The 24,368-nt window shown below is 44.9% G+C and overlaps 1 protein-coding gene across 2 annotated transcripts in view; it reads right to left on the reverse strand.

Moving 5' to 3' along the window:
- The window catches only part of Vstm4 (V-set and transmembrane domain containing 4), an 85,205-nt gene that overhangs the window by 38,671 nt on the left and 22,166 nt on the right, over positions 1 to 24,368 (reverse strand). The window contains exons 3-5 of one of the 2 annotated variants that reach the window (XM_027389485.2): positions 17,370 to 17,438; positions 11,917 to 12,024; positions 673 to 706 (exon numbers count right to left, since the gene is read on the reverse strand). In XM_027389485.2, the coding sequence (XP_027245286.1) occupies positions 673 to 706; positions 11,917 to 12,024; positions 17,370 to 17,438 (211 nt within the window). The remainder of the gene's footprint in view (positions 1 to 672; positions 707 to 11,916; positions 12,025 to 17,369; positions 17,439 to 24,368) is intronic. The other variant, XM_027389486.2, reaches the window with a different exon arrangement.

Raw genomic sequence — 24,368 nt, forward strand, 5'->3', positions numbered from 1 at the left:
CTGACATTGCCCCCTATTGGGTCTATTCAATAAGATGTGTGTTTGTTATATTTCTCAGTTCTATACTTTCCACTTTTTAAAATAACTTCTCTTTGTTGAATGCCACTTTTATTTACCATTTGCTTTCAAAAGATTTTTCAGTTGCTTAAACAGATTTATGATAACTGGCTTAAAATCCTTATCAGGTCATTCCAATACCTGATTAGCCTCCATGCTTATGTGGTCAATTATCTGTCTTCATTTTAGTTATGATTTTTGTGATTTTACTGCCATTGGGTGATTCTAATAGCATTCTAATAAGAGGCTCTGTGTCCATTGACATTTTTAAAAAATTTGAAGTCCCCAAATCTTACACACTATGAATTTGAATGTATCTTATAACTACTATGTTCTCAATGAGGCCTGTCACCAGATAAAGTAGTGCATAGGCTAAGTCAGTACTTGTGGAAAAAGATTAGAAGTGCTGAGAAGGTATTGAGGTGGCTTACATCAGTCATAAGTTCTCATATGGCCCTACAGAACGCTTTTCATGCTCCTCGAAGATTCAGGCAATCTTTGTTTGGTTTTCTTGAGACCAAAATCTTTTAGTAAGAATATATACCTAACCAATTTCTTGGTAGTATAAAAAGAAGGTAAAATATCAAAGAGAAATAACAAAGAAAACATTCCTACCTGTTCTGAGGGCATTTCACCAAATAATGTCTTGCTGTGAAAGGAAAAAGAATAAAAATTAGTGAATACAGGTTAGTTTGGTACTACCTGAAAAGCAGGGACCCATATCTTTCTCAGGTATTAGGGCTGCACCAGCCAACTCTTGGGGCTTCTTGCTTACAACTTTTGGGTGAGATCCTGGCAGAGACACCACAGGGCACCCCAAAATGACTTGATATTATTTCATTTCTGGACTGTATACCAGGTATGAAGACACATACCCCAGACTTCATACTATTCATCTTTGGCCAAAACAAGTTGAGTTGCATTCTCTGCTAAAGAGTCCTGGAGTGGTAAAGTCCTCCAAGTTGTGAGCTCTGAGTCATGAAAATAGTCTTTTGGACCAGATAGGACAGGCTATCTCTCCTTAGAGCCTTCTCATTGTAAATGGGCTTTAACTATTTTGTTAGTGTTCTTTATGGTCTCAAAGAACTTCTTAGATAGTCAGATATGATGGTGCAACACTGAGGGCCAAGGAAGGAGAATCTTAAGATCAAGACTAGCCTTGGGCTGTATAGTGACTCTGTTTGAAACAAATGAAAAACAAGAAGATGTCCTAAAGAAACAAGTCTTGGAGCAAGATATCTTTCTGCCATGGTTCTTCTTGAGGCAAACTATAGTGGAAAAATTAGAATACATGGGCACCTTATGCAGAATGTGTCTGTTCTAGGACCTCAAGTTGAGGTTACCTCAACAGAGAAAAGATGAAGCAGCCAGGGGACTCCTGAGTTGTGTGGCAAATATTTATATGGCCAGCCCCAGGGAACTGCACCTTCTTGCATCTGTTCACACCTCCTACCTCCTACCTCAACTAGAACTTGGCCACATGACTTGCTTAGATCCAAGGAACATTAGCCAATGTGCCACCAGCAGAGGCATAAAAAGTGCTGTATCTGAGGCCTGTGACAGGCAACTCCTCTGCTGTTGGTTATTCTGTAGGCCCTCTGGAATATGAGTGCCCACAGAGAAGGCATGAACCATGGTAGCTGAGTCCCCAGAACAAGCAGCCCCCACTGATACGTCAGACTGCAGCTACATGAATAACTCCAGCTGAGAGCAGCAGCAGGGCTGCTGTTTTATGCTCTTGTGTTTGGGGTGATTTGTCATGCAGTTAGTCAGTGCTAGGTCCAGAACAAGACGAGCAGCATTGGAGAGCTAAAAAGATATATAAACCAGCTTCCTAGAAATGTCTAGACCCTTCCTGCACTCCATTTACTGAGCACCTACTGTGAGCTAGATGGTTTATGGATACAACAATAGCAGCATAGTATGTTCTGAACATTCATATTTATGACAGTATTGTAAACTTCATATGTATCAATAGACTTTAGTATTTAGTTTGCATATTCTAATGCATTCTTTGGTCAGAAAGGAATCAATTTCTGGGTTCTCTTGCAATGTGTCTGAGATCTGTCTAAGATTCTTTTTATTCTCTGCTTACAACATCACCATTTCCACTTCACAAAGCCAAGGCATGCTGTCTACTCAATGGGACTTAGACCATAGAAACCTGTCCCAGAGAGCAGAACGTATGAACTGACATGAATCATTCCTGTCCCCTGAGACTTCGAATAACTCACAGCTTAGGAGCTAAAACTCAGGAGGATGAAATTTCCAATGCTTTGCTTCCAACAAGGATTGAATGATGACCAAATCCAGGTGTCAGCCAGCAGCATATTAAACAGCATCTTTGATGCTAGATCATTATTTAACTCTTAACATACATAATTCAAAAGTTGTGCATCGTATTGAGTAGCATATGAAAAACTCCATCTATTCTTGCCTTCTTTTGTATTGAAGGTGAAATCCCCAAGCTCACATCTATTAACAAGAATGGGACTGATAGAGAACTACACCCTTAAGCAAATTCTGAATTCTCATCTTCTCATTTACCTGTGAGGATATATAAAGTAAAAATAAAAATCTATTTCAATAGAAATGCACTTCCAATAAATTTTTGCTTTATGCTTGTTAATTATTTATCTAAACAAATGGTCTATTTCTGTTATTGTTGTTCATTTTATAGCAATCTTCCCAAATACCATTAATTGTGGAGTATTGATAATTTGATCATATAACAGTATCTTAATGCCTAGACACAGAGAGAAGGGAATGGAGAAGTTATGAACGCACATTTGTGCGCATGTACATATGCATGCAGCTAATCACAACAGTCACTCAGCACTATAGCTGTGGGAAAGTAGGACAAAATTCTGTGGGACAAGTGGATAAAGAGAAAAAGAGAGTAAAAGGACAAGACGGCATTCCTAATAGTCGAGGCTTCTTGCCGGCCCCCCCACCCCCCTCATCTCCCACCTCTCCTTCATGGGGTGCTTTTTTCTTCCTTCATGTGGTGCTTAAAATAAACAGGGCTAGTGATCAAAATCAAGAATACAAAAGGGCCTGACGTAGTCATATCATTTTAAGATAGCTATGTCTGCAGTGCTCTGGAGAGTACCTCCTTTGAAACAATTTACATTTCTAAGGAAAAAAACCGAGATGTCAACAACACTAAAATGAAATACCAAGGGCCACAGAGTTTGTGAAAAAGAATTATTCAGGCAACACATGTACAGCTCTGTTCTCCAACTTCAGCTTTACAGTAGCCTCTTTATATGATGTTCCTATGTTGTGAGGAAAGACACTAAAAAGTACAGAAAAGGTAGCAAACTTATCCATAGTCACACAGCAAGTGTTTATGGACCAAGTTGTGTTCCCTCCAAAATTCATATGCTGAAGACCTAATCTTGGGGACTTTGTAATAGGACTGCGATTGGATATAGGATGTTAGAAAGAATTTAGTTAAAATGAGGCCATTAGGGTGAGTTCCCATTCAACAAGACTAGTGTCTTTAGAGCAAAGAACCAGGCCACAAATGCAGACAGAAAGCCAGGTGAACCATAAGGAGAAGATACCAAGAGAGAAGCCACAGGAGAAACCAGCCCTGATACAGCAGCATCTCCATCTCAGACCTCCAATGTCCATGACAGTAAGGTCAAGCAAGTCTGTCACACAGCCCAGGCTGTACTGTTACAGCAACCATGTAAGTGCTTCCAGGTCACGGGCAGAGTGACCTGACTTGGATCCTTCTGTACTTACTCCGTGCCACCCTCAGAGAAACTGAGAGCTGGTGTCATCTACACACAGGCATGCCCAGTTTCCTAGAACCTATGGCTTGTATACACTGTGAGGCAGCTGCAGCTTGCAGAGCAGGGCTGAGAGCCAGCAGAATACCAGGAGCTTCCCTGTGTGGGGGGAGGTGCGGTCCAGGTGTGGTGGGAGGGAGAAGCAATGGGTTAGATACAGACCAGGAATTAAGAGTCAGGAGAGAAGTTGGGGTACTTCAGTCAGGCCCTAAGAAGGGCCACCAGCCTGGCGGGATGCCCCACTAATATGTTTTGGCAGATGAATGTGAGGTCTGTGCTGGATGAATGCAGAACCAACACTTCCACTGATGAGGATGGGCCATCAGGGACTATTGGTGACTCTGGACAATTGCAAGTTTCTAAGAAGTGGGTGTCCCCAGAGTCCCTCCATCACTAGGCATAGCAGCATGCCGGTCACATCAGTGTCCTAGCTTAACCTGGACTCTGAGGAGGCAAAGCCCACACAGTGAGGGTTCAGAGATGTGTGAGAGGCTGCCCAGGGAGACAGGACCCCCCTAATTATGGTACTAGCTCTGGGTGTTAGGAGCCTGGATGGAGAAAAACCCACCAGGGGTGACTGATGGGACAGTCTTCCATCACTGTCCCCAGCACCTAGTGCAGGGCATTTATCCTCAGAGATAAAAACACAAGACACAAGGTATTGTTTGGGAAGATCTCCAGAGCTTCTGGAAGGAAAGCCAGTGCTTCTCACCCCTCCTGACATGACACTCTAGCTGCTAGCCTCTTCCTGCCAACCATCCTTTTCTTCCTTCTCAGCTAGGTCCTCATTGCTCAAAGTCACCACCCATGACCAAGTCCTCAAAGTGTGTCAGGCCTAAAGGCTGTGACTTCTCCAGCTGAGCCTGTCACTGTCACCACTTCCACCGGAAGTGGGAAGACAGGCTGAAGGAACCACACCCCCATCTTATCAGTTCCATTGCAGTGTTGGGACCTCCAGGGTGTGGCTGACCACACACACACACAGAGACACACAAATACTTCCCCGTATACTCATTTTGGTTTCCTAGACCTTTCAGAGATCCTTGCTAGTCCTGCTTGTTAGGGTGTTTTTGTTAGGGATCTCCTCTCAGGGCAGAGCATTCCCAGGACAGGATCTCTATAGCACCCAGGAGCAAGTTTGCAGAGAGCTCTTTCTACCCATCAAGTCCCCAGGTCAGGGGGCCCCAAAGCCTGGGAAAGCACTGTCTGGCTTCTAGGCCCAGTCCACACCCTGCATGCATTTCCTAGGAGTCAGGGCCTTGGTGCACCCCTCCCTGTGCACTACACTGTCCTCTCACCACACAGAGCCCAAGAGCTCCCACCTCCAGGAAGCAGACATGCCAAAAAAAAAACCCTCCTGGTCAGTACAGCCACTAGGAAAGCATCACCTGCTTCTGTCACACAGGGGAAGCTGACCAGGAGTTTGATACCAGGAACCATTTAACAGCCACACTGGGTGAATGAAAAGCACCGCACATAAAGTTGCCTGTTTGCTGTGTTCTGTCCCGTGTGCTGACCAGCAGACCCAAGTGGCTGTGGAGCTCTCAAAATGAAACAAGCCCCCAAACAAGGTATGCAGCTAAGTGTGAAATATGCAATTGAGTCTCACCTATTCTGTCCTTAGAAATTGCAGCTTTGAACATAGTAGATCAAAACAAATTTTTATCCAACTTTGTTTTAAAAACCTTAGTAATGAGACAACAGATTCCATCTGTGGTTCACATATGTTTACTGTGACTGTGTGTTAGCTTTAGCAGTAGGATGGCCAGCATGGTAATGGAAGCATGTAACCAGGGAAGGTAAGGCGCTCATGTGAGAAGGTACTTGATTACAGTTATATCTGGAATGCCCCCCAAAGGCTCATGAATTGAAAGCTTGAGCATGGTTCTAGTCAGCTTTCACTATTGACACAGCCTATAGTCACATGGAAGGGAATCTCAATTGAAGGGTTGCCTAGTTTGGCCTGGTTTGTGGGCATGTCTGTGGAAGAATGTCTTTTTTTTTTTTTAATTGATGAGGATCATAGGTGGCACCATTCCCAGGGCAAGGGCTCTAGTGCTGTGTAAAAAAGCTAGATGAGATGTAATCCAGCTAGCAAGCATATTACCCCCATGCTTCCTGCCATCTTTGGCTATGAAGTGAGTACCTCAATTGAAGGTAATGCTGTGTGAAATACCAAGTGGGTGTCTTCAGGTTCCTGTCTTGAGTTATCCCCTTAACTCCCCTCAATTATGGACTGTGACTTGTAATAGTAAACCAAAGCTGTGTCCCCCAAAGCTGCTTTTTGGTATTTGTCACAGCAACAGAAATGAAACTGAATGACCACCAACACAGGAATGCTTAGAAGTAAGGCCTTAGGGGAATCCTGGGACCAAAAGTGTTTTGACTTCATCAGTGGATCAATCTGTTAACTGGTTCATGATTTGGCAATGAGATACTGTGAGGTGATGGAAACTTAGGCAGTAGAGCACAGATGAAGTGAGTGGGTCTTGGGGGCCATGTCTTGTCCTAGGTTCCCTTCTCCCTCTCTGCTTCCAAGACACCATGAGATGAACTACTCTGGTCACTGCATGCTCCCTGCCATGAGGTTCTGCCTCCCTGAAGGCCAAAGCAATGGGGCCAAGTGATCATAAACTGAAAGCTCCAATCTATGAGCTGAAATTAAGTTGGTGTTTCCCAGGATTTTTCCAGTCATGGAAGGCTGACTAACAGGATACCTGCTCCGCCCACACGCAGGACTCCCACAGTCCTGAAAGGTAAGAGGAACGCCCTCCCTGTTATACAGTTAGCACATTTGGGGGCTAATATATAATTCATTTGCAGTTTCTGAAGACTTGCTTTATAAATAGAAGATTTTAAATCTAGGCTCTAAGTGCAGGACTCCTCAGGAAGCTACCAGGAAGCTAAGTCTTACAAAGGGAAGATGGCCTCTTTTCTACCAGTCTCAGTGGGTCTGTGCAGAACCCGTGGGACTAAGCATAGCCAGTGGAGCTATTTGCCAAAAGACAAGGGGTGAGGTTGCCTTTGGGGCTATCAGGTGTCTTTGACTCCAGACAGCCGAACCCTTTGGCCTTCTCAGGTCATCCTGTTCTCTGTCACCCCAGCCACCCGTTCTCTTTTGTGGTCTCTTCTCCCACCCCAATCTGGCTGTGAGTGGAACACAGTCCCTAGTTCCCTCTTCCTTGTACCTCTGGAGGAAAAGTCCACAAGTCTTTTTGTTTTTCCTCACAGGGAAGCAGGTAGGGGAGGGATAGTTTATAATAAGCCTTGGATTGTCCATCTCTGGTCTCAAAAGACAGACTGCAAATGGGAAGGAACAAGAGTTCCCGGTGAAGAGTTCAGACAGTAAGGAAAGTTTACCGCTGTTCCTACCTGGCTCCAAGATGTCATAAGACTCTACTTTTGGAAGCTTGGGCACAGAAGACTGGGGAATCACTAGAAGCTCCCTAGGCCAGTAAGACTAGGTGGGCTCCGGAAAAGCAATGGCCTTAGAAACCAGTATCCAGAATTCAGAGCTCAGTCCTAGACCCCAGAACTGTTATTCTCTGGGGAGACTCAGCTGAAGAGGCCCTGTGATGAGGTCCTGGTTACTTCAGGACTAACACAGAGCAAGCACAGAGATTGCGCTAGGGAGAAGAATGGAGTGTGCGTGTGCTGGACTGACAACACATGGGTACAATTAACTTTGCTCGTAGTCCAGCTGAGTGTCCTGGAAACACAGCAGTGATGGCTGAGGCAGAACAGCAGCCAAGAAAGCTGGCCTGCCGCCCTTGGCTTTGGAAGAGCCAAGAATAGTGGAGGGTCCTCAGGAGTGGGTCTGCTACTTTAATGTCCAGATGTTGCTGCAGGAACCAAGAAGCATCATTGTATAGGAGCAGCCTATAGACCTCAGTGCTCTGTGACCCCTACAGAAAGGGCTGGTTTGCCCAACCATCTATGTAAAAGTCCAAGCAACACACTTTGAGGGGGAAATCTAAAAACCAACAGGCTCACACTCAGACCCCCTGGTATGAATTGGATCCTCTTCAAACAAAGCACTATTCTCAGGCTTTTATTTATGGTTTAGCTTTAATCTCAATGATGCAAATTTATTACAATTCAATGCATGGAAAGGGAGACCATGCTATACAAAGTTGACAAGTGTCATTGGGTTTTAGTATCTTAGGGTCACAGAATCATTTGGACACATGTAGCATGGCCCACAAATGCTTAATGAGTCAGTGAGAGCCATAGCCATTGACAGCAGCTAGGCCACAAAAGGGGCCACGTTCTATGTTATACCCTGGCCAGATGGTTGCCATGGAAACAACCCAGTATTCCAAACCCCCAGGACTCCCACAGCCATCAGTTATTACCCAGTTACCTGTAGTAACTGGGCTGTACTCCTTCCTTCTCCCCAAACTGGGATCTACCTTGCTTCCAGTCTGGGAGTAAGAGAGATGGCAATGCTGGAGCAAATCACCATCACTCTGCATTCCCTCCTTTTCCAGTAAGAAATGAGGATTCATAGGAATAATGCACAAGAGAGCATCGGTACAGAAGCAGAGTCGCAGAAGGATCTGCCCCCTGCTTGACTTGTCTACCAGCTTCTAAAAACTTGATATCCTTGAACTCAGGGCACCAAAGCTGGAAATATTCTGCTCGGTGGCTTTGGTACTCAAGGGAATCCACCAACTGGAGACTATCTGAATTTCTTTTTATTGCATAATTCTGTTTATGGTACTGATGAGGACTATATCTGACCAGCAGAGGACAGGCATACTAGACACATGGTGATAATATGCTCTACAAATGATGTGTCCCAGTTTAATGGCCATCTGTAATTCACATTATGAATAGGAAAAAAACCTATTCCTAAGATCCTAGGACCTAAGCTCATTTAATCTAAATACAATGTCTCTAAGTATGGTTTTGCTCCCTTTTAATATACAATGGATGTTATAAGGGCATGAAAACCAAACATGTGGGCTTTATTTGGCACTTTCCTGGCAACTGTCCCAGCACCTGGGTTTTATGAGCAGCTCTAGCCTCTATCTGCATCCACATATACTTGTTTCTGTCACATATACATAAAGTATGTTATTGACTTTTATATAGCTCTGACCAAAATACCTGGAAGAACACTTGAATGGGGGAAGGAGTTCCTTGCTCTTGGCTGCCAAGGGTTCAGCCTATGGTTGCTTGGCCTCGTGTGCTCAGGCAGAACACCATGGGAGGGGCAGCAAGTGGCAGAGGCTGCTCTTTAGTTCTTGGTGGACAAAAGCAGAGAACAAACCAGGACAGGGCCAGTGACAAGAAACCCCCAAGAACCTGACCAGTGACCTACCTCCACCAGCCATGTGCTACCTTGCAAAGTTCCCAGGATCTTCCAAAATAGTACCATCAGCTTTGGCCCCAGCTTCAAACACATGAGCCTCTGGTGGGGACATTTTATGCCCAAACCATAACACCATGTCTTCAAACATATCCTATGCAGCCTTTAGGAATCACCTAGGAAAGATTATTGTCCTCTCTGAAACTCAGAGGTATCAAAGGATGTACATGGGACCACAGAAGCCAGGCAGATCTGCATGGAAGGAACCTCATCGGCAACCTCCACAGAACATTGGAGGAACGTTCCTTCATAAAGGTCATGCTCAGATATCTGTGGATTTTTCCAGATAAGAAAACTAGGGTATTTGAGATACAGGCACTGCTAGTATAGGGATATTATCATACTCTGTGTCTCGTGGGAACTACACAGGCTACACAAGGATGTGGAGAGTAGAATCATATGTCTGGGCTGTAACAGGTGCTCAGACAATGCTCTGGACAGCTGAGTAGGGCTTCAGATGCTGAGCACAGGTGGTCACCCTGGAACCCGCCCTGGCAGTGGAGGAGGATGAGCCAGTTATAATTCCCATTCCTTGCAGACTCTCTGTAAGGCCTGGAGGAAGATGCTAGGTGTCCCTGTGTGTCCAATCTGCCATTTTTGGCCTTTCTTTGATTCCTGTGTCATGTCTGAAGTCCCACAGGGTCTGTAGCACAAGTCTACCCAAGCCCTGGTGGAGCTGCCCTTAGCACACACCCATCCTAGAAACTGCTAGTGTCTTTTAAGCTCCAGCAGCTGAGAGCAGAGCAGCTGGGAAGCAAATCTATTTGTTCATCATTTGTGGAGCATCTGTCATGAGCCAGATTCCAAGGAGGATGGGTCACATGCATGGTCTCTGCCTCACACAGGGTTCTCCGGAAGGGAGGCAAAGGGCCAACACCCACAGGCAACATTTGCCACAAGCTCAGAGAAGCAGCTGAGGACTGGGAACAAGGGAAATGCCGGGATAGCTTGATGGGGTGGCAGATGCCATGGAGGAAGGTACCCAAGGGCAGAACAATGAAACACAAGTCTGGTGGGAAACACTCAGGCTCTAGTGGAGGGAGAGCTGGCCTGTACCCCTGGCTCCATTTCAAGGGCTGCATGCTATTCTCTGCTCCCTGTCAACCCCAACCACACCATGGAAGCTACTGATGGAACCTTTGTCTTTCGTGCTTTCTGGCTTTGGTTTAATTTCAAGGGGAAAAAGCAACCAGGGACTCCTGTGTAGAAAATGCAGGATCCTTAAGCCCTCTTGTTGCTCCATTAGCAGAATTAGCAGACATTAGCAGAATTGCTCTTCATACCACCTCTCCCACAACAACAATTCTTTTTATTTTATTTTATGTGCCAGATGTTTAGCCTGAATGTATGTCCATGCACAGTGTCCCTACCTGGTGCTGGAGGAGGCCCTATGAGAGCGTCAGATTCCCTGGAACTGGAGTTATCTATGTGAACTATCATGTTGATGGTGAGAATTGAACCCAGGTCTTCTGGAAGACAGTGCTCTCAGCTGCTGAGCTCTGTGACAACAGCAGCTCTTCCAGAACCTCCCCTCTTCACCCCGAGAAACAGTCTCCCATGGTATCAGCCCCTAGATGTCCATCTCCCATCCTGCTTTCCCCAGTCTTGGCCACATCTCTGGGAGTGTCCCCTTCATATCTGGGAAACATAGTTTCCCAGTTTAAAGGTCCCTATGCACATGAAAGAAAGCGAAATCTTCCCAGATTCACAAGCTAGGACTAATAATGACAGTGATGTGTGATTTATTCACATGTCACCATAAACGTGCTCAGGGGTCTGAGCATCTCTTCTTTCCCAGCTCTCAGACAGGTGCACTCCTGTCACTCAGGTCTCCATGAGGAAGCAAAGATAGAGAAGCTGGGTTCCTGGTTGCTAAGTGAGGGGGTGTCATTGAAACTGGGCTCAGTCTGTCTTGGTCACCTCAGAGAGCAACTATGTCCCCAACTGGTTTTGGAAGTTCTGGGAGAGGATTGCATGAGGAGCATTCAAGAAAGGGATTTAAAGGAAGAAAAGCCCAAGGCAGCCAACACCCTGGAATAAGGTCTGCTGAGCCATCCTCGGAGAACAAAACAGAGGTAGACATCCAGGCAGATTCTCAGAACTGCTGGATTGGGAAGTTGAGCTTAGAAAAAGAGATGGGCTGTGGTTAGGATCGACAGTGTTGTTCCTAAGGAGATAGGAGTCATGGAAAGTAATGCCTGAGAAAGAAAGCAGAAGGGAAAGGACTGAGCCCAGCCTCCAAGGGTCAGGGACACTGACAAGAAAACAGGAGGCCCCAGTCAGGAAACGAACAGAGGGAGACATTCCCATCCCACCTGCCTGCCAAGAAGACATTTGCAAGTCCCTTGGTTCAGAAACCTGGCCCCAAAATTCACTCCTAAGAGGGTGAGCCAAAATGCAATGCCAGGCTGCTCCAGCCACAGCCTTCCTGGGATGAATAACATGATAGTAGTTAAGGAACCCAAAGCCCCAGGAAGGAAGAGATTTGAAGAAGGGAATTTAGCTGGCATGACAGAGGTCAGTTTATTTCAGTGAGAAGCAAGTCTTCTCACTCACTTTGCTTTCTGCTTCCAGGCAAACAATTACAGACCCAGGATGCCGTCCCTCCAAGGTGATATTTTGCCTGCCATCATCTGCCTGTGTGTGGGTGGGTGGCTACCCATTCCAGACATGATCTTATCTTACCTCTGGATTTCCTCTTGTGAAACACAGACTGCCAGGCGATGACCAGGGTGAAGAGTAGAACACTGAGGATCCCCACGCAGCACACCAGGACGGCATACATATAGAGATCTGAAGGGCACATCGTCATCAACATTAACGCAAAACAAACCACATAAAGAATTTCAGATGTAAATTGTAACGCCTTTGAGGGGAAATTTGTACAAGAGGAAAACCTTCAGATCTAAATCTAAGAGACAGGGCTCCTAGACCTGTCACCAGAGGCATCCTCCCCCCCACCCCCCGGAGAAAACCTTGATGGCTAGGGACACAGCTCAGAGACAGGGCACCCACCCAGCATACATGTTCAGTCATTAGAAAAGATAAACCTGCTTCACCATAACTGAAAATTCGTGCTCTGTGAACAGCTGCATGAAGACGAAAAGTCAAGCCGCAGGTTGGGAGAGAGCATTTAAAACCAGAGATCCAAACAGGGAGGTATCTACAGTATGTCAAGAGCTATCAAAAATCAACTATGAAAAGTAAGCAAAGGATTTCCCCTGGAAAGTGAGCAAAGCATGCAGAGACATTTCACCACCCTCTATGTAGCCCTGCTTATCCTGGGACTCGTATGTAGATCAGACCACTTTTATTAACAGCTAAGGGAGCCAGCAGATGGGTGGGAAGAATGAAGGGTTTCCCATGAGGATCCTAGAGCTATAATGGAAGCAGAGTGGGGAGCGTGAGGGAGAGTTCTAACACAAGAATGAAGCACTGTGGGGGGCCATTCCTTGGTGCATCCAATGCTGGGCATAAGCACCCACTGGGTCTTCCCACGCAGAAGATGCTGGGAAAACCTTGGTGGAAGCCAGGCTGCTACAGTGGGTGGAAAGTCACAGGGTGTGAGGAGGTCTAGTTGGAAACAGAGCGGCTTTTCGCTGGTAGTAAAGTCCAACTGCTTCTGTCCGGGGGCATATGTGTCCTCGTGTGTGGCTTTATAGATTGATAGGTTGGAATGGTTAGGGAGGACAGGCTTGTGCCTCTGCTTCAACAATGTGAAACTCAACAAGGGGACACATGGATTCCAAAAGAGACAAGTCATGATCAACGAAGGTCACAGACCCAAACTGAAGACAGGATACCAGGACACAGGACAGTCCAGATCCTGTGACCCCACAGCCAGTCCTGATTTATTCATTGTTGAGCAAATTACTCCAGGAACTTGGCTGGCATAGAGAAAAAGTACTAAATAACCCAATTGCTTTGCTGGGCCAGACAGAACTGGGGCACATGGAGACAAAGCCTGCCTCTGAGGGAGTCAGATGTCAGCCCTGATATAAAAGGCAGGGTAATTGGCTTCTATTTCTTCTTGGATGGAAGGAAAAAACTGACTTACTAAAGTTTCTAGGCCCCAAGATTAAAGCATCCGCACCCATCAGACTGTGCATTCATATACTCTGTCTATGGTTTCCAGACTAAAGGGACCAAGAAAGAACAGGTTCCAGGTGAGCTCTGACAAATGTCCCTATAACACACCACACACATCTAGGGCATGCTTTCTCCTAGCGGGAGACAAAGAACTCAAGGTCTAGTTGTGCTTTCTGATCTCAGCCTAGATATAGCACAGAGGGGGCTGGCTGTCCCCAGGCAGCTGTAGCTGCAGAATCATAGAACATCTGGCCAGTGTGCAATGCTCTGCTGCTCCAGCAAGCCCAGAGACCCTGGGGGCAATGGACACTCGCCAGTAGGCACCATCCACCCACACGTGGGTCTCCATGCATGGGTGACAGTGGAAGCTCTCTGCTCCGTTCTTGGAGCTATGGGATCCTTGAATTGCATCACTTCACATCCATTTTTCCCTAGATCAGGCAGCAATCGATACTGAGAAGTTCTGACTTCGTCTCCATGCCAAGCATTCCTTTTACTACACAAAGCAAGCAAACCTGTTCAAAACAGTGACTCTGCCACTGACCCCAGGTTTCTCTGTAAACAACAGCTAACCTAAAGCCAGGGCCACAAAATCAGAAGACTCCAGGGTTACATTTTCACAGTGAACAGCTCAGGCTAGTTGCCATGTGTTCCAGAGGCAGGCATTATGGCCTGATGTCACCCTGTCTTCACACATGTCCTTTAGTTAGTGTAAAAAAAAAAAAAAAAAAAAAAAAAAAACCTTTATTTCTAAAAACATGGCTCAAAATATTTCAAAAAATCAAGCCTAGACAAATAACATTGTTTGGAGAATGAAACTAAAAATTTAGCCCTAAACTCAACAAAACCAGCTTTTAAATGCCTCAAGGGAGGGAGATTGGGGTGTGGAGTGTTCATGGCATGCATGCGGCCTAGGTACCAAATGAATGAATAAATGAATGAATAACCATATACAACTGGGGAGTTAGCTCTGTGGTGAAGTACAAGCACAGACTGTGGAATGCATTGAATTTCATTCTGTCCAAATAAATAATAAATGAATAAATGCAAAAAATTAATATATAAGTAACAAAGTAAAATATTACCAATACCTGCATACTCAACAGTAATAGCAAATATCACTTTTTAGTCCTCAAATCTGTTTGCAATTATTTTTTTGCCACTGGAATTCTAAAGACACTACTGCCATTTCTAGACAAGCAGCAAAGAATCCAGGTCTCCTCAAAGCAGATGGCAGGGCCAGCAGGCTGCTGTGCCTGTGTATGCCACAGGGAGGCCAACACAGGGTGACAATGCTTGTATGCCCGCTCTTGCCCATCCTCCCAGACTGCCAACCAAGCCAGGCAGGACAAAGGCACCTGTTGCCTGGCAACACAACAGAGTATTTATTCAGTACTGCTTTGAAACTGGGTGACCCCAGCATTCCTTAGCACAACCAAGCATCACACCCCCCATACACATACATCCACAGTCAAGAAAGCCAGGGTCAGTATTCTACATTTCCAGTTCAAAGGCAAGCGCTTAGGGAATAGCTGTTCCGGCAATAAAACTCCATGTACTTCCACTAGTTTTTAATGTAGCCTGTAATACCATCTTGCTCAGGGCAAAATACCTGAGTGATAGCCCTGAGGGATTTTAACTCACTCCAACATCTCATCAAGAGCCCTGACAATCAATGCTTGTTTTGTTGGGCAGGCACACAGCCAGGCCCAGCTCAGCCCCAGGAGGATGGATATCTGTCCACAACCCACACGGAAGCTCTTCCAATCAGGAACAAAAGGGCAAAAGGCCTGAGATCCTGTGCCAGAGTTTCAGCTACACCCTTGACCTTGCCAAAGCTGTGGTGGGTTAAAAAACAGAACACAGAGACATTGCTACTGCTGCTACCACCAGTGCCATGACCACCACCCCCAACATAGGGAAAGAAGGCATGGAAACTGCTGCCCTGGGGCATGCATGATGCATGGTGAGAACGACAACTCCCAGTCTTTGATAGGGTTTGATTGTCTCTATTGAGAGGAAAGTCCATGCTGGGCCACAGATTTCACTTACAGTTAAGGTGGGAGTGAAGCTTATACTCTACATCTGTGGAATTATAAAATGTTGCCAATTACATAAAGGGTCTTAGAGATTGAAATCATGCTGCAAAGTGTGTCAAGACTGACTGCTACAGTCTTTCCAAATGGTCTTTTAATATATATATTTTAATCTATATATATATATATATATAGATTAATTAATATAATTAAATTAAATTATATATAATTAATATATATATCATTGCAGTTTTCAAATACAATCCTTAGACCACTCGCATCAAAACCATCTCACACCTATGAACACATGACTCCTAGTGTGATCATCAGAATTGCAGAGGTGGAGCCAGGGTCTGCTCTGGCTCATTCTTCAGTGACCTTCCTTAGAGAGTCCCACAGCCATTGCCATTGTTCTACCTCATCCTAACACCAGTGATCAAGACAGTTTTGGAGGCATGGGCCAAAGCTCGACCAGATTGCCCCAGTTTCACTCATTGTGATGAGAAGTGGCTGTCTTCCCCACAGCCACTTTTATCTCTGGCCAAGAGGAAGCCAAAGAGAGCCAAGAGACAGAGGAAGGGAACCAGGGATGCCTTGCTAGGAGAAAGTCATTAGATATCAAAAAAGGCAATTATGAAGTGTAGAAGATTCCAAAGATACAAAGATTCGTTATTGGATAAAATGTGATCTGAGGAAAAAAAAAAAAAAAAACCAACTTACAAGTATAAAACTAAATAGTGAGTCCTGGCAAACTGGGGGTGTTTGCCAACCACAATTACAGTAGAATTTTTCAAAGAGATACTGTGTCTGTCTAACATGCTACTAGGAAATGTAGCTTTGAATTCCTGTGCTGTGCCCCCTAAGGCTGGATCTCCTGCTACATACTGTCTTGTTTGTCTCACAGGGGTGGGGGAGCACACAGGGGTGGGAGACCAACTCATTCCTCATCAGTCAACCCAAAGACTTCACAAGATGGAATCCTTTCAAAGGTCCTGTGTAGTGGCATCTTGTCCACTACAGTCCTTCCCCTGTTGATGTTAAGCACCGTCCCCTGATCAAAGGCTCTGATTGACAACTCAGAGCACATGATGTCATTGCTTATGGTCATAACCCTCAGTTACTTTGTGATGAGCATTTATCTACTGTCCTTTCTCTGGGAGAGAGACCTGTAACCTCCCAACTCTTGGCATTTGGAAGCAGAATCCTTTGATGTGGGGACTGTCTCATACATTGCCTCTAACCACAAGATGCTAGTGGCATTCCCACACTGGAGACAACCAAAACTGTCTCCTGAGACCAGCAAATGTCCTCTATGGGGGCAAAAGCACCTCCTGTGGAGAACACCACTCATACTTAAAGGGACACCAGAGGTTTACATTACATCAAGTGTCTTAGAGATTCAAACCATGCTGCAAAGCACATCAAGACTGACTGCTGCAGTCTTCCAAAGGCATAAGGCACCACCTCAGAGTCTAGCCTGCATTCATAACAAGCTCCCAGGTGGGGCTACTGCCAGGTCCTGTCTCTCAGGCTGGGGCTGCTAGTCTGCTGCATGATGGACTCAAATGGCAGGTATTAGTTTCAACTGAGTCAGAATCTCCTGCAGGCATCCCGGTTTTGAAAGCTCCGTGAGCAGTTCTAACATGGGATGAAAACCTCTGTTTGTGGCTTTCATGCTCTTCTAGAACCCCTAACTTCTGAAGCAACTAAGAATTAAATGTTCCTTCAGTAGACGTTCTTTAGTTTTGCATCACATGGAAGGCTCTCCCTATTATCACCCAGGAGAGGGATTTGTGGGGTGGAGATGGGGATGGGGACAAGGAAACAAATAGAACCAGGCAGACTAAGGCTTTCAAACCAATTGGGATTCCCATCTCACTCTTGCAGAGATCAGTCCAGGAACATAACTTGATGTTATGAAAAAGTTAAGAAACTAGAATTCACACCCCCACTTTTTTTTCTATTCCCTTTTTACTGTCTAGAAATTAGGCTGCATCAAGACACCAGACTTACCTTCAAAAAATGCCCATGTCACTTTCTTTTTCTCAAATGATGAATCTTCAGTAGCTTTGAGGGAAATCACTGAAAACACAAAGAGACAAGACAGCATGACACACAGCAGCTTGCAGCCCTAACCTACATTGTAACCTCAAGCAGTGCCATGTGGTACCAATGTCTCTTAAATTTATAATGTCCATATTAACAACACTGCCTCGAGTCATCATAACCCAAATACCAAGGAGAAACACAACATTATACACCAAACAGCTGAGAAACCTGGGCCCAAGATGTGCAAAGAAACCTGTCTGAGTTTAAAAGCCAGTAAATGACAAAGCCAAAGTACAACTCAATGAAAGTCTGGCCTGCACCACATACTTCAAGTATAAAGAGCTTTTTGATGGGGCCAAAATCAAACCACCATTTCCTTGATGATTTTACCGTCTTCCATGGTGCAGTGTTGGGCATTTATTTCTAGTCAGGAGCATCTGGAGTCATGCAACGGTGGTATCAGGCCCTGAGCACCTCTCTGTATGCAAGACTCTCTGAAAGACAACAGGATCCTGGTCCTGAGATTATTTTTTCTTCTTCTGTTTATTGGGTGATCACTGGATTCACTCTGCTTCCAGTAGGAAAGGTTGAGTTATAATATATAAAACTTTGAACATCGCACTTGGGAATTAAACAGACAACAACAACAGCAACAAAACTACCAACAATAACAAAACACATACAACATCAGGAATTGATCTGATTGTTCAATAGGGTTTTGTGTGTCAATAGAAATGTTCCAAGTAAGTGTTGTCCAGGTGAGCAGCTACTGGTCATGTGTGGCTATTGAGCACTTAAAACATGGGTAGTCTGACCAAGACATTAAATTTACAATTGGATCAAATTTCAGGAATTTAGAATTAAACTGTCACAAGTGAAGAGCTCTAGACAAGAGAATGGAGGACTTGAATTTTTTAAAAAGCAGGTGGAATGCAGATGGAACTAGTATGAGAGCCAGAAACAAGGCAAACATGGCCTGTATGTTCGTTTCATTTTATTGTACCTCCTATAAGTTTCTGAATTGTTGTTGTCATGGATCTCAATTCTTATTTTCTATTCTTTTGTCTTTTGGAGCATTTATTGGATATTTGATTTTGAGGTGTCTTCTAGACAGCTAATCTTGTCTTCATGTGTATCTAATTTGCCACAAAGCCTATTTATTCAGTCTTTATTTTCACTTATGTAATCTTTCAGCTGTGGATTATCTTCTTCACACACCCCAGTTCTCCAATGAACCCTCCAGTTTCTCACCTAATTTCCTAGCCAAGTCAGTGATAAATTTCAACAGCCCTGCCTGACAACTTCCATAGCAATATGACCCACAGACTTGTTCTCTCATCTGCTTTTGATTTTGACATTGTCTCATTGTGTCTGAGAATTTTTCCAAATTGAATTTCAGATATTGATAGAAAAATCCCAAAGTCTCTAGAAAAGTCTCCAGGTCCCTGAGAGCCAGGTGGAGAAGATTGATGATCACCTTAACCCACCCAGGGCTTGAATTGCTTAGGATCTAGACTTTTAGATCCTAAAAGTTTGGGTTTAGTCCCTCCGGATTCCATAGCAGGAAGCCTGGATTGTTTGTCACAGTCCTCACATACTAGGTTCAGGGACACCCCAAACTCATTTGCCTTCAAAATATCCCGCCTGTCATTTTCTCTGCAGCTCCTGTTGAGCAGTTCCAGATGAACTTCCGGAAGACTTTTGCATCTGATGACTGGACTCCTCTGTAATCTCCTAGGCTATCTAAGAGCAAGTACATAAGCTCATAAATTACTGTGCATGCCACTGGAGAAGTGACTCACTAGTTAAAAGCACTGGCTGCTCTTCCAGAGGAACCAGCCTCAATTTGCAGCCCCCAGGTGTTGTCTCACAACCTTCTATAACTCCAGTTTCTGGAATTTAACACCCTCTCTGTCCTCTGTGGGGTTCAGGCACACACATGATACACAGACATAACTTACAGGCAAAATACTCACATATAAAAAGTTCAAAATGAAAAATAAATAAATAAATGAATGTATAATTGGGGAATGCACAAAGATGCAGTTCAGAAATCAGAAATTCAGAGAGATTTCTCTCCCCTCCTAAAGGAAACGCGTGTCCCAGAAGAACCAAACTTCTTTAAAACCAGTAGTTGTATCACCTTCACTTGAGATTTTTCTTGAGGGTGGCAAGTAGTGTGTGTGTGTGTGTGTGTGTGTGTGTGTGTGTGTGTGTGTGTGTTGCAGAAAGCAACCTGGACCTCCAAGACTTAACTCTCATTGCATACATGGTGTTGAGAGAGAGAGAGACAGAGACAGACAGACAGACAGACAGACAGACAGACAGACACACACACACACACACACACACACACAAGAGAGAGAGAGAGAGAGAGAGAGAGAGAGAGAGAGAGAGAGAGAGAGAGAGAGAGAATAAAGTATTTTATGGAAACTCTACTTCCCCTTCCTGCTCAATTTATTTTAATCCAGAACTCTAATGCTCTTCTGACTGACAAAGCAAGCAAGATTCCAGATTTAAAACAATAGGCATGTGTTTATTGTGAACTGTTGTGGGGTCTGAAGGGGCTGGTACATTTTTAGCGAAGCGGTCATGTTGGAAAGGTGGGGAGCAAACTGGAGTGGAGGAAAGAATCAGTAGAGAGGACGTATAGGGGGAGACTTGAACTTGATGGGGCTCAAGGTCCAAAGAAGCCTGATGTGCTGTCTATTCTTCATGTTATGCATGAGCTTTGTACCCTCCAGCCAACCATCCATTTCCTGAACTACCATGAATGGTTTTCTCAACCACAATCTTCAACCTACCGAGCCTGGGAAAGGATAATACCACAAAGTCCTAAGGAAGATAGCGCAGAATGGAGTAGCTTAGCTCCAGGAGATGAAAGATGATCATCATAGTCCAGAAACTATCCTCCAATGTGGTCCAGGAGTCAGCAGCATCAGTGCCACCGAGGAATTTGTCACAAGGGCAGAACCACAGTCCCCATCCCAGATTGATGGCCTCAGAGTTAACTGAGAGTCTAGTGAGTCACATGTAAAATGTGAAGCTGGAGCTGAGGAAGGCAGCAGAATCAATAATGTACCCGCCCTGCAAGTGTGGGACCTGAATTTGGATTTCCAGCACCTACATAAGAGCCAGAAGAACTTAATACTATTACTGTATGAACAGAAACAGTACTGCCCTTGACCACATTCTCATCTCAACTCTCTTCAGAAAAGTTTCTTTTGGCAATACATGATAATTTATAAAGAGATCCACAACTGGTCAGCATGTAGAGAATAAGAGACCACGTAGTGCTCACTTCTAAATGGGACATCTATAACATATCCCTCCCCCAAAAGCTCGGGGATTACTGTAAAAGAGGAATTAGATAGCAAAACAACATTTTTCAGACAGGATAGGGCCATTGCACATAATAACTCACAGAGGCTGTGAATGCATGCACAAGACCTTTAAAGGATAGAGCCAGCAAAACTCCCAGGGTGCTGGCCGGTCTTACAAAGTCCCACCCGTATATGAGAGGATACTGGCAAATGATAGTTGCTGTGGGAAGGAGAGTCAGTTTTCTTCTTCAGTGATGTGGACCCTGAGAAGCTACCCATGCTCCTGTAGATGGTCCCACACCCATGGACATCTGGGCAGCACTGAAGAGTCAGTGGGTTTAAGAAAACCACATGAAGTTGGGATGAGAAAGTAGTGATGGGGGCATACAGTAGAAATTGGAGAAGGAATGGGGACTGGTTTGGTTTGGTTTGATCAAAACATAATAGGCATGTATGAAATTCGCAAAAAAAAATTTAAAAAGTGGGGAAAAAATACCTGGGCATAGCAAAGCATGCTTATAACATCAGTGATGAGGGGAGATGGAGACTTGGGGATCTCTGAAGCTCACTGGCCAGCCAGTCTAGTTGAATCAATGACCTTCAGGTACAGTGACAAACTGTTACAAAATTGAAGGTGGAGAGCAATGGAGAAAAGACATCCAACACTGACCTGTCCTCAGTATGCATGCATATATGCACATACTTAGAGCAGCAGGTACAAAACGCCACAAACTCATGTTCACAATTTTTAAAAAAGAAATAAAAGGTGTAGTGGACTCATGAACAATAGCTTGAAGTGCTCAACTGCCATTTACTGGAAGTGGGAACTCAGTTAAGTCACTGAAGTGCCCGATGCCTTATTTTTTATTTTTTATTATTTTTTTATTTGAATTAGAAAGATTATTTTACATGTCAATCCCAGTTCCCTCTCCCTCCCCTTCTTCTCTGCCCTCCCGCAACTAACACCCTACCTATCCCATACCCTTTCTGCTCCCCAGGGAGGGTGAGCCTTCCGTAGGGAGTCTGTCATATCTAGGCTCAGGGAGTATCCCTTCATGTGGCATGGGCCCCCAAAGTCCATTCCTATGCTAGGGATAAGTACTGATCCACTACAAGAGACCCCATAGATTTCCGAGGTTTCCTCACTGACACCCAGGTTCAGTGGGTCTGGATCAGTCCCATGCTGGTTTCCCAGCTATCAGTCTGGGGGGCCAAGAGCTCCCCCTTGTTCAGGTCAGCTGTTTCTGTGGGTTTCACCAGCCTGGTCTGGACCCCTTTGCTCATCACTCCTCCTTCTCTGCAACTGGATTCCAGGTCAGTTCAGTGATTAGCTGTGGGTGTCTGCTTCCACTTCCACCAGCTGCTGGATGAAGGCTCTAGGATCCCATGTCTTAGCTCTAAAATGGGTGATAAATACTTGTGACAGCACAGGTGAGGGTTACTCGGGTTAGAATTACGGAGTACTTCCAGTTTTGTCTGAGACGTCATGAACATCTCTATCCACAGGCATCCATCCCTTAAGAGCATAATGTTGCTTTTATTGACTACTATGATTCCTAGTATGCCTAGAAGGGTTCTTTGCCTCAGAAGAGGCAAATTGCTTTACATGGAGTGAATATCCAGTTGTCCAAATGGCCAAAATGAAAGGGTTCTCCACTCCTGTGATTAACCCTCCAGTTGGAATAGGTTTCCATCCCCCTTGGCCAAGACAGGTGCCCAGAGATCAACTCCATATGTCTTCCAGAGAAAGAACCCATGGTTCAGATATAATATGAGTGCTGGTCCTTCTGCCTCATGTATGACAGCAGGTAACCAATTCCAGTTAGTACACAACATGGAGACACATCCTAAGAAATCTCATAAATGGGGAGTTCCAAGCTAGGGGGATTCTCACCCGCCTTCCCAGTCTAGGCAATTTGACAGGGGCAGACATTTTTCTGGTGCCTGAAGATTAGCAACACTTACTTATCTGCTTCTACAAGAAAGAAAAATTGCCCAGGAACCCTGCCAGGCCTTCAGGAATTTTCCCAAAGTTCTGTTGTGCCTTTCTTATTTCAGCTGTGAATCCTGTACTATCTCCAGTGAATTTGACACAATGTTGAACTATGTGTCTGAGAACACAGACTGTAAAGAAACATGGCTGTCTGATACAGCCTATCCACAGCAAGAGCTTTGTAGTAGAGTGGCCATGGCTCCGTTCCCTGCACTTGACCCTCCCACTGTGGCCAATGCACCAGGCTGATATAAATTGACCTTGACAACCTTTCTTGTAGGCATAGAGTGAAAGAGGCCTCTTCAGGGTGGATGGGCTGGAAGAGAATACCAGTACTAGCAGAAAGAGTTTCACTGGAAGCTGGCAACAGCTCAGTCAGTGGTCAAGTACGTCTTAGTATGTGTGAAGCCCTGGGCTTGATTCCTACCACCACAAAACACAAATGTGACACGTTTTTCACCACACATTATTCACATTAACCCAAGACATTCTGAAATAAAACACAAATTTTTGCAAAATTCACATCCAGTGAACTAGCTAGTCATCTAAAGACTGCTGGCTCTCTGATAGAAGTCAGCAAGGCTGTGTATTTTGGCTATTGTATATTCTTTCCTTATCAACTATCTGTACAGTCAGACAGTAATGGACAACAAACAGCCCTCATGTCCAAATTGCTGGATTTTTTTTCTTTTTTGAGACAGGGTTTCTCTGTGTAATAGTCCTGGCTGTCATGGAACTTGCTTTGTAGACCAGGCTGGCCTTGAACTCACTGAGATCCACCTGCCTCCTGAGTGCTGGCATTAAAGGCATGTGCCACCACTGCTCTGCCAAATTGCTGGAATTTCTATAACCTGACAGCCACTGGTAGGTTGTTTTGTAGGGGCTGGCGCTACTTGAGGGGACAGAGCCTAAACATGCCTTGGGATGGACTCATCACTCAAGCTCCTGCAAATGAGTGACGATTGCCCTCCCTACACTGTAATTGATGTACTGTCTTCTCATCAGTCCTGCCTGTGTCCAGGAAAGTCAGGTGTAGGACCTCCTGTCCCTACAGAATTTAGGGCTTCTAGTTCCTCTGTGGGAGACAGATGCAGAAACGGAAGGAAGCTTTCTCAATACAGTTACATCAGCCATAGAGAGGGCTTTGGTCTACTTGAATACTGTGCCTATTGGTCAGTTGGTTCAAAGATCATAATGGAGGAGAGAAAGCAAGATTGCTTCTACCCCAGTCAACTCCTGACTGCTGGCTTCTTTGTCATTGTCTTGGGACCTGGCACCAGTACACAGACCCTGTGTATCTTCTCAAGGAGGCAGTGGCCCAGATGACTAAGCCCCCAGCTATTCTAGACCCTCCCCAGGAGAGCAGAACACAAACAAAGCTAATAATTTGTGAGATCCACCACACTCCTGCCCCTCTGCGAGCTGCTGACTAAAAGTGACCACAAGATCAAAAAAAGAAGGTTGCATCCCGGAGGACTCAGACAAACCAATTTTGTCTAGAAGGAGCAGAAAGTTTACAAAAAAAAAAAAAAAGAATCTCAGTCACATCCTTTGATTGGGGCCTTAGGGAACCCATCTCTAGACAGGGTCATCAATGACCTTGAATCCTAACTTGAAAAGAAAGCCCCAGAGATGGCCCTGGGAAGG

The sequence above is a fragment of the Cricetulus griseus genome, assembly GCF_003668045.3.
Source record: "Cricetulus griseus strain 17A/GY chromosome 1 unlocalized genomic scaffold, alternate assembly CriGri-PICRH-1.0 chr1_1, whole genome shotgun sequence".
NCBI lineage: Eukaryota > Metazoa > Chordata > Mammalia > Rodentia > Cricetidae > Cricetulus > Cricetulus griseus.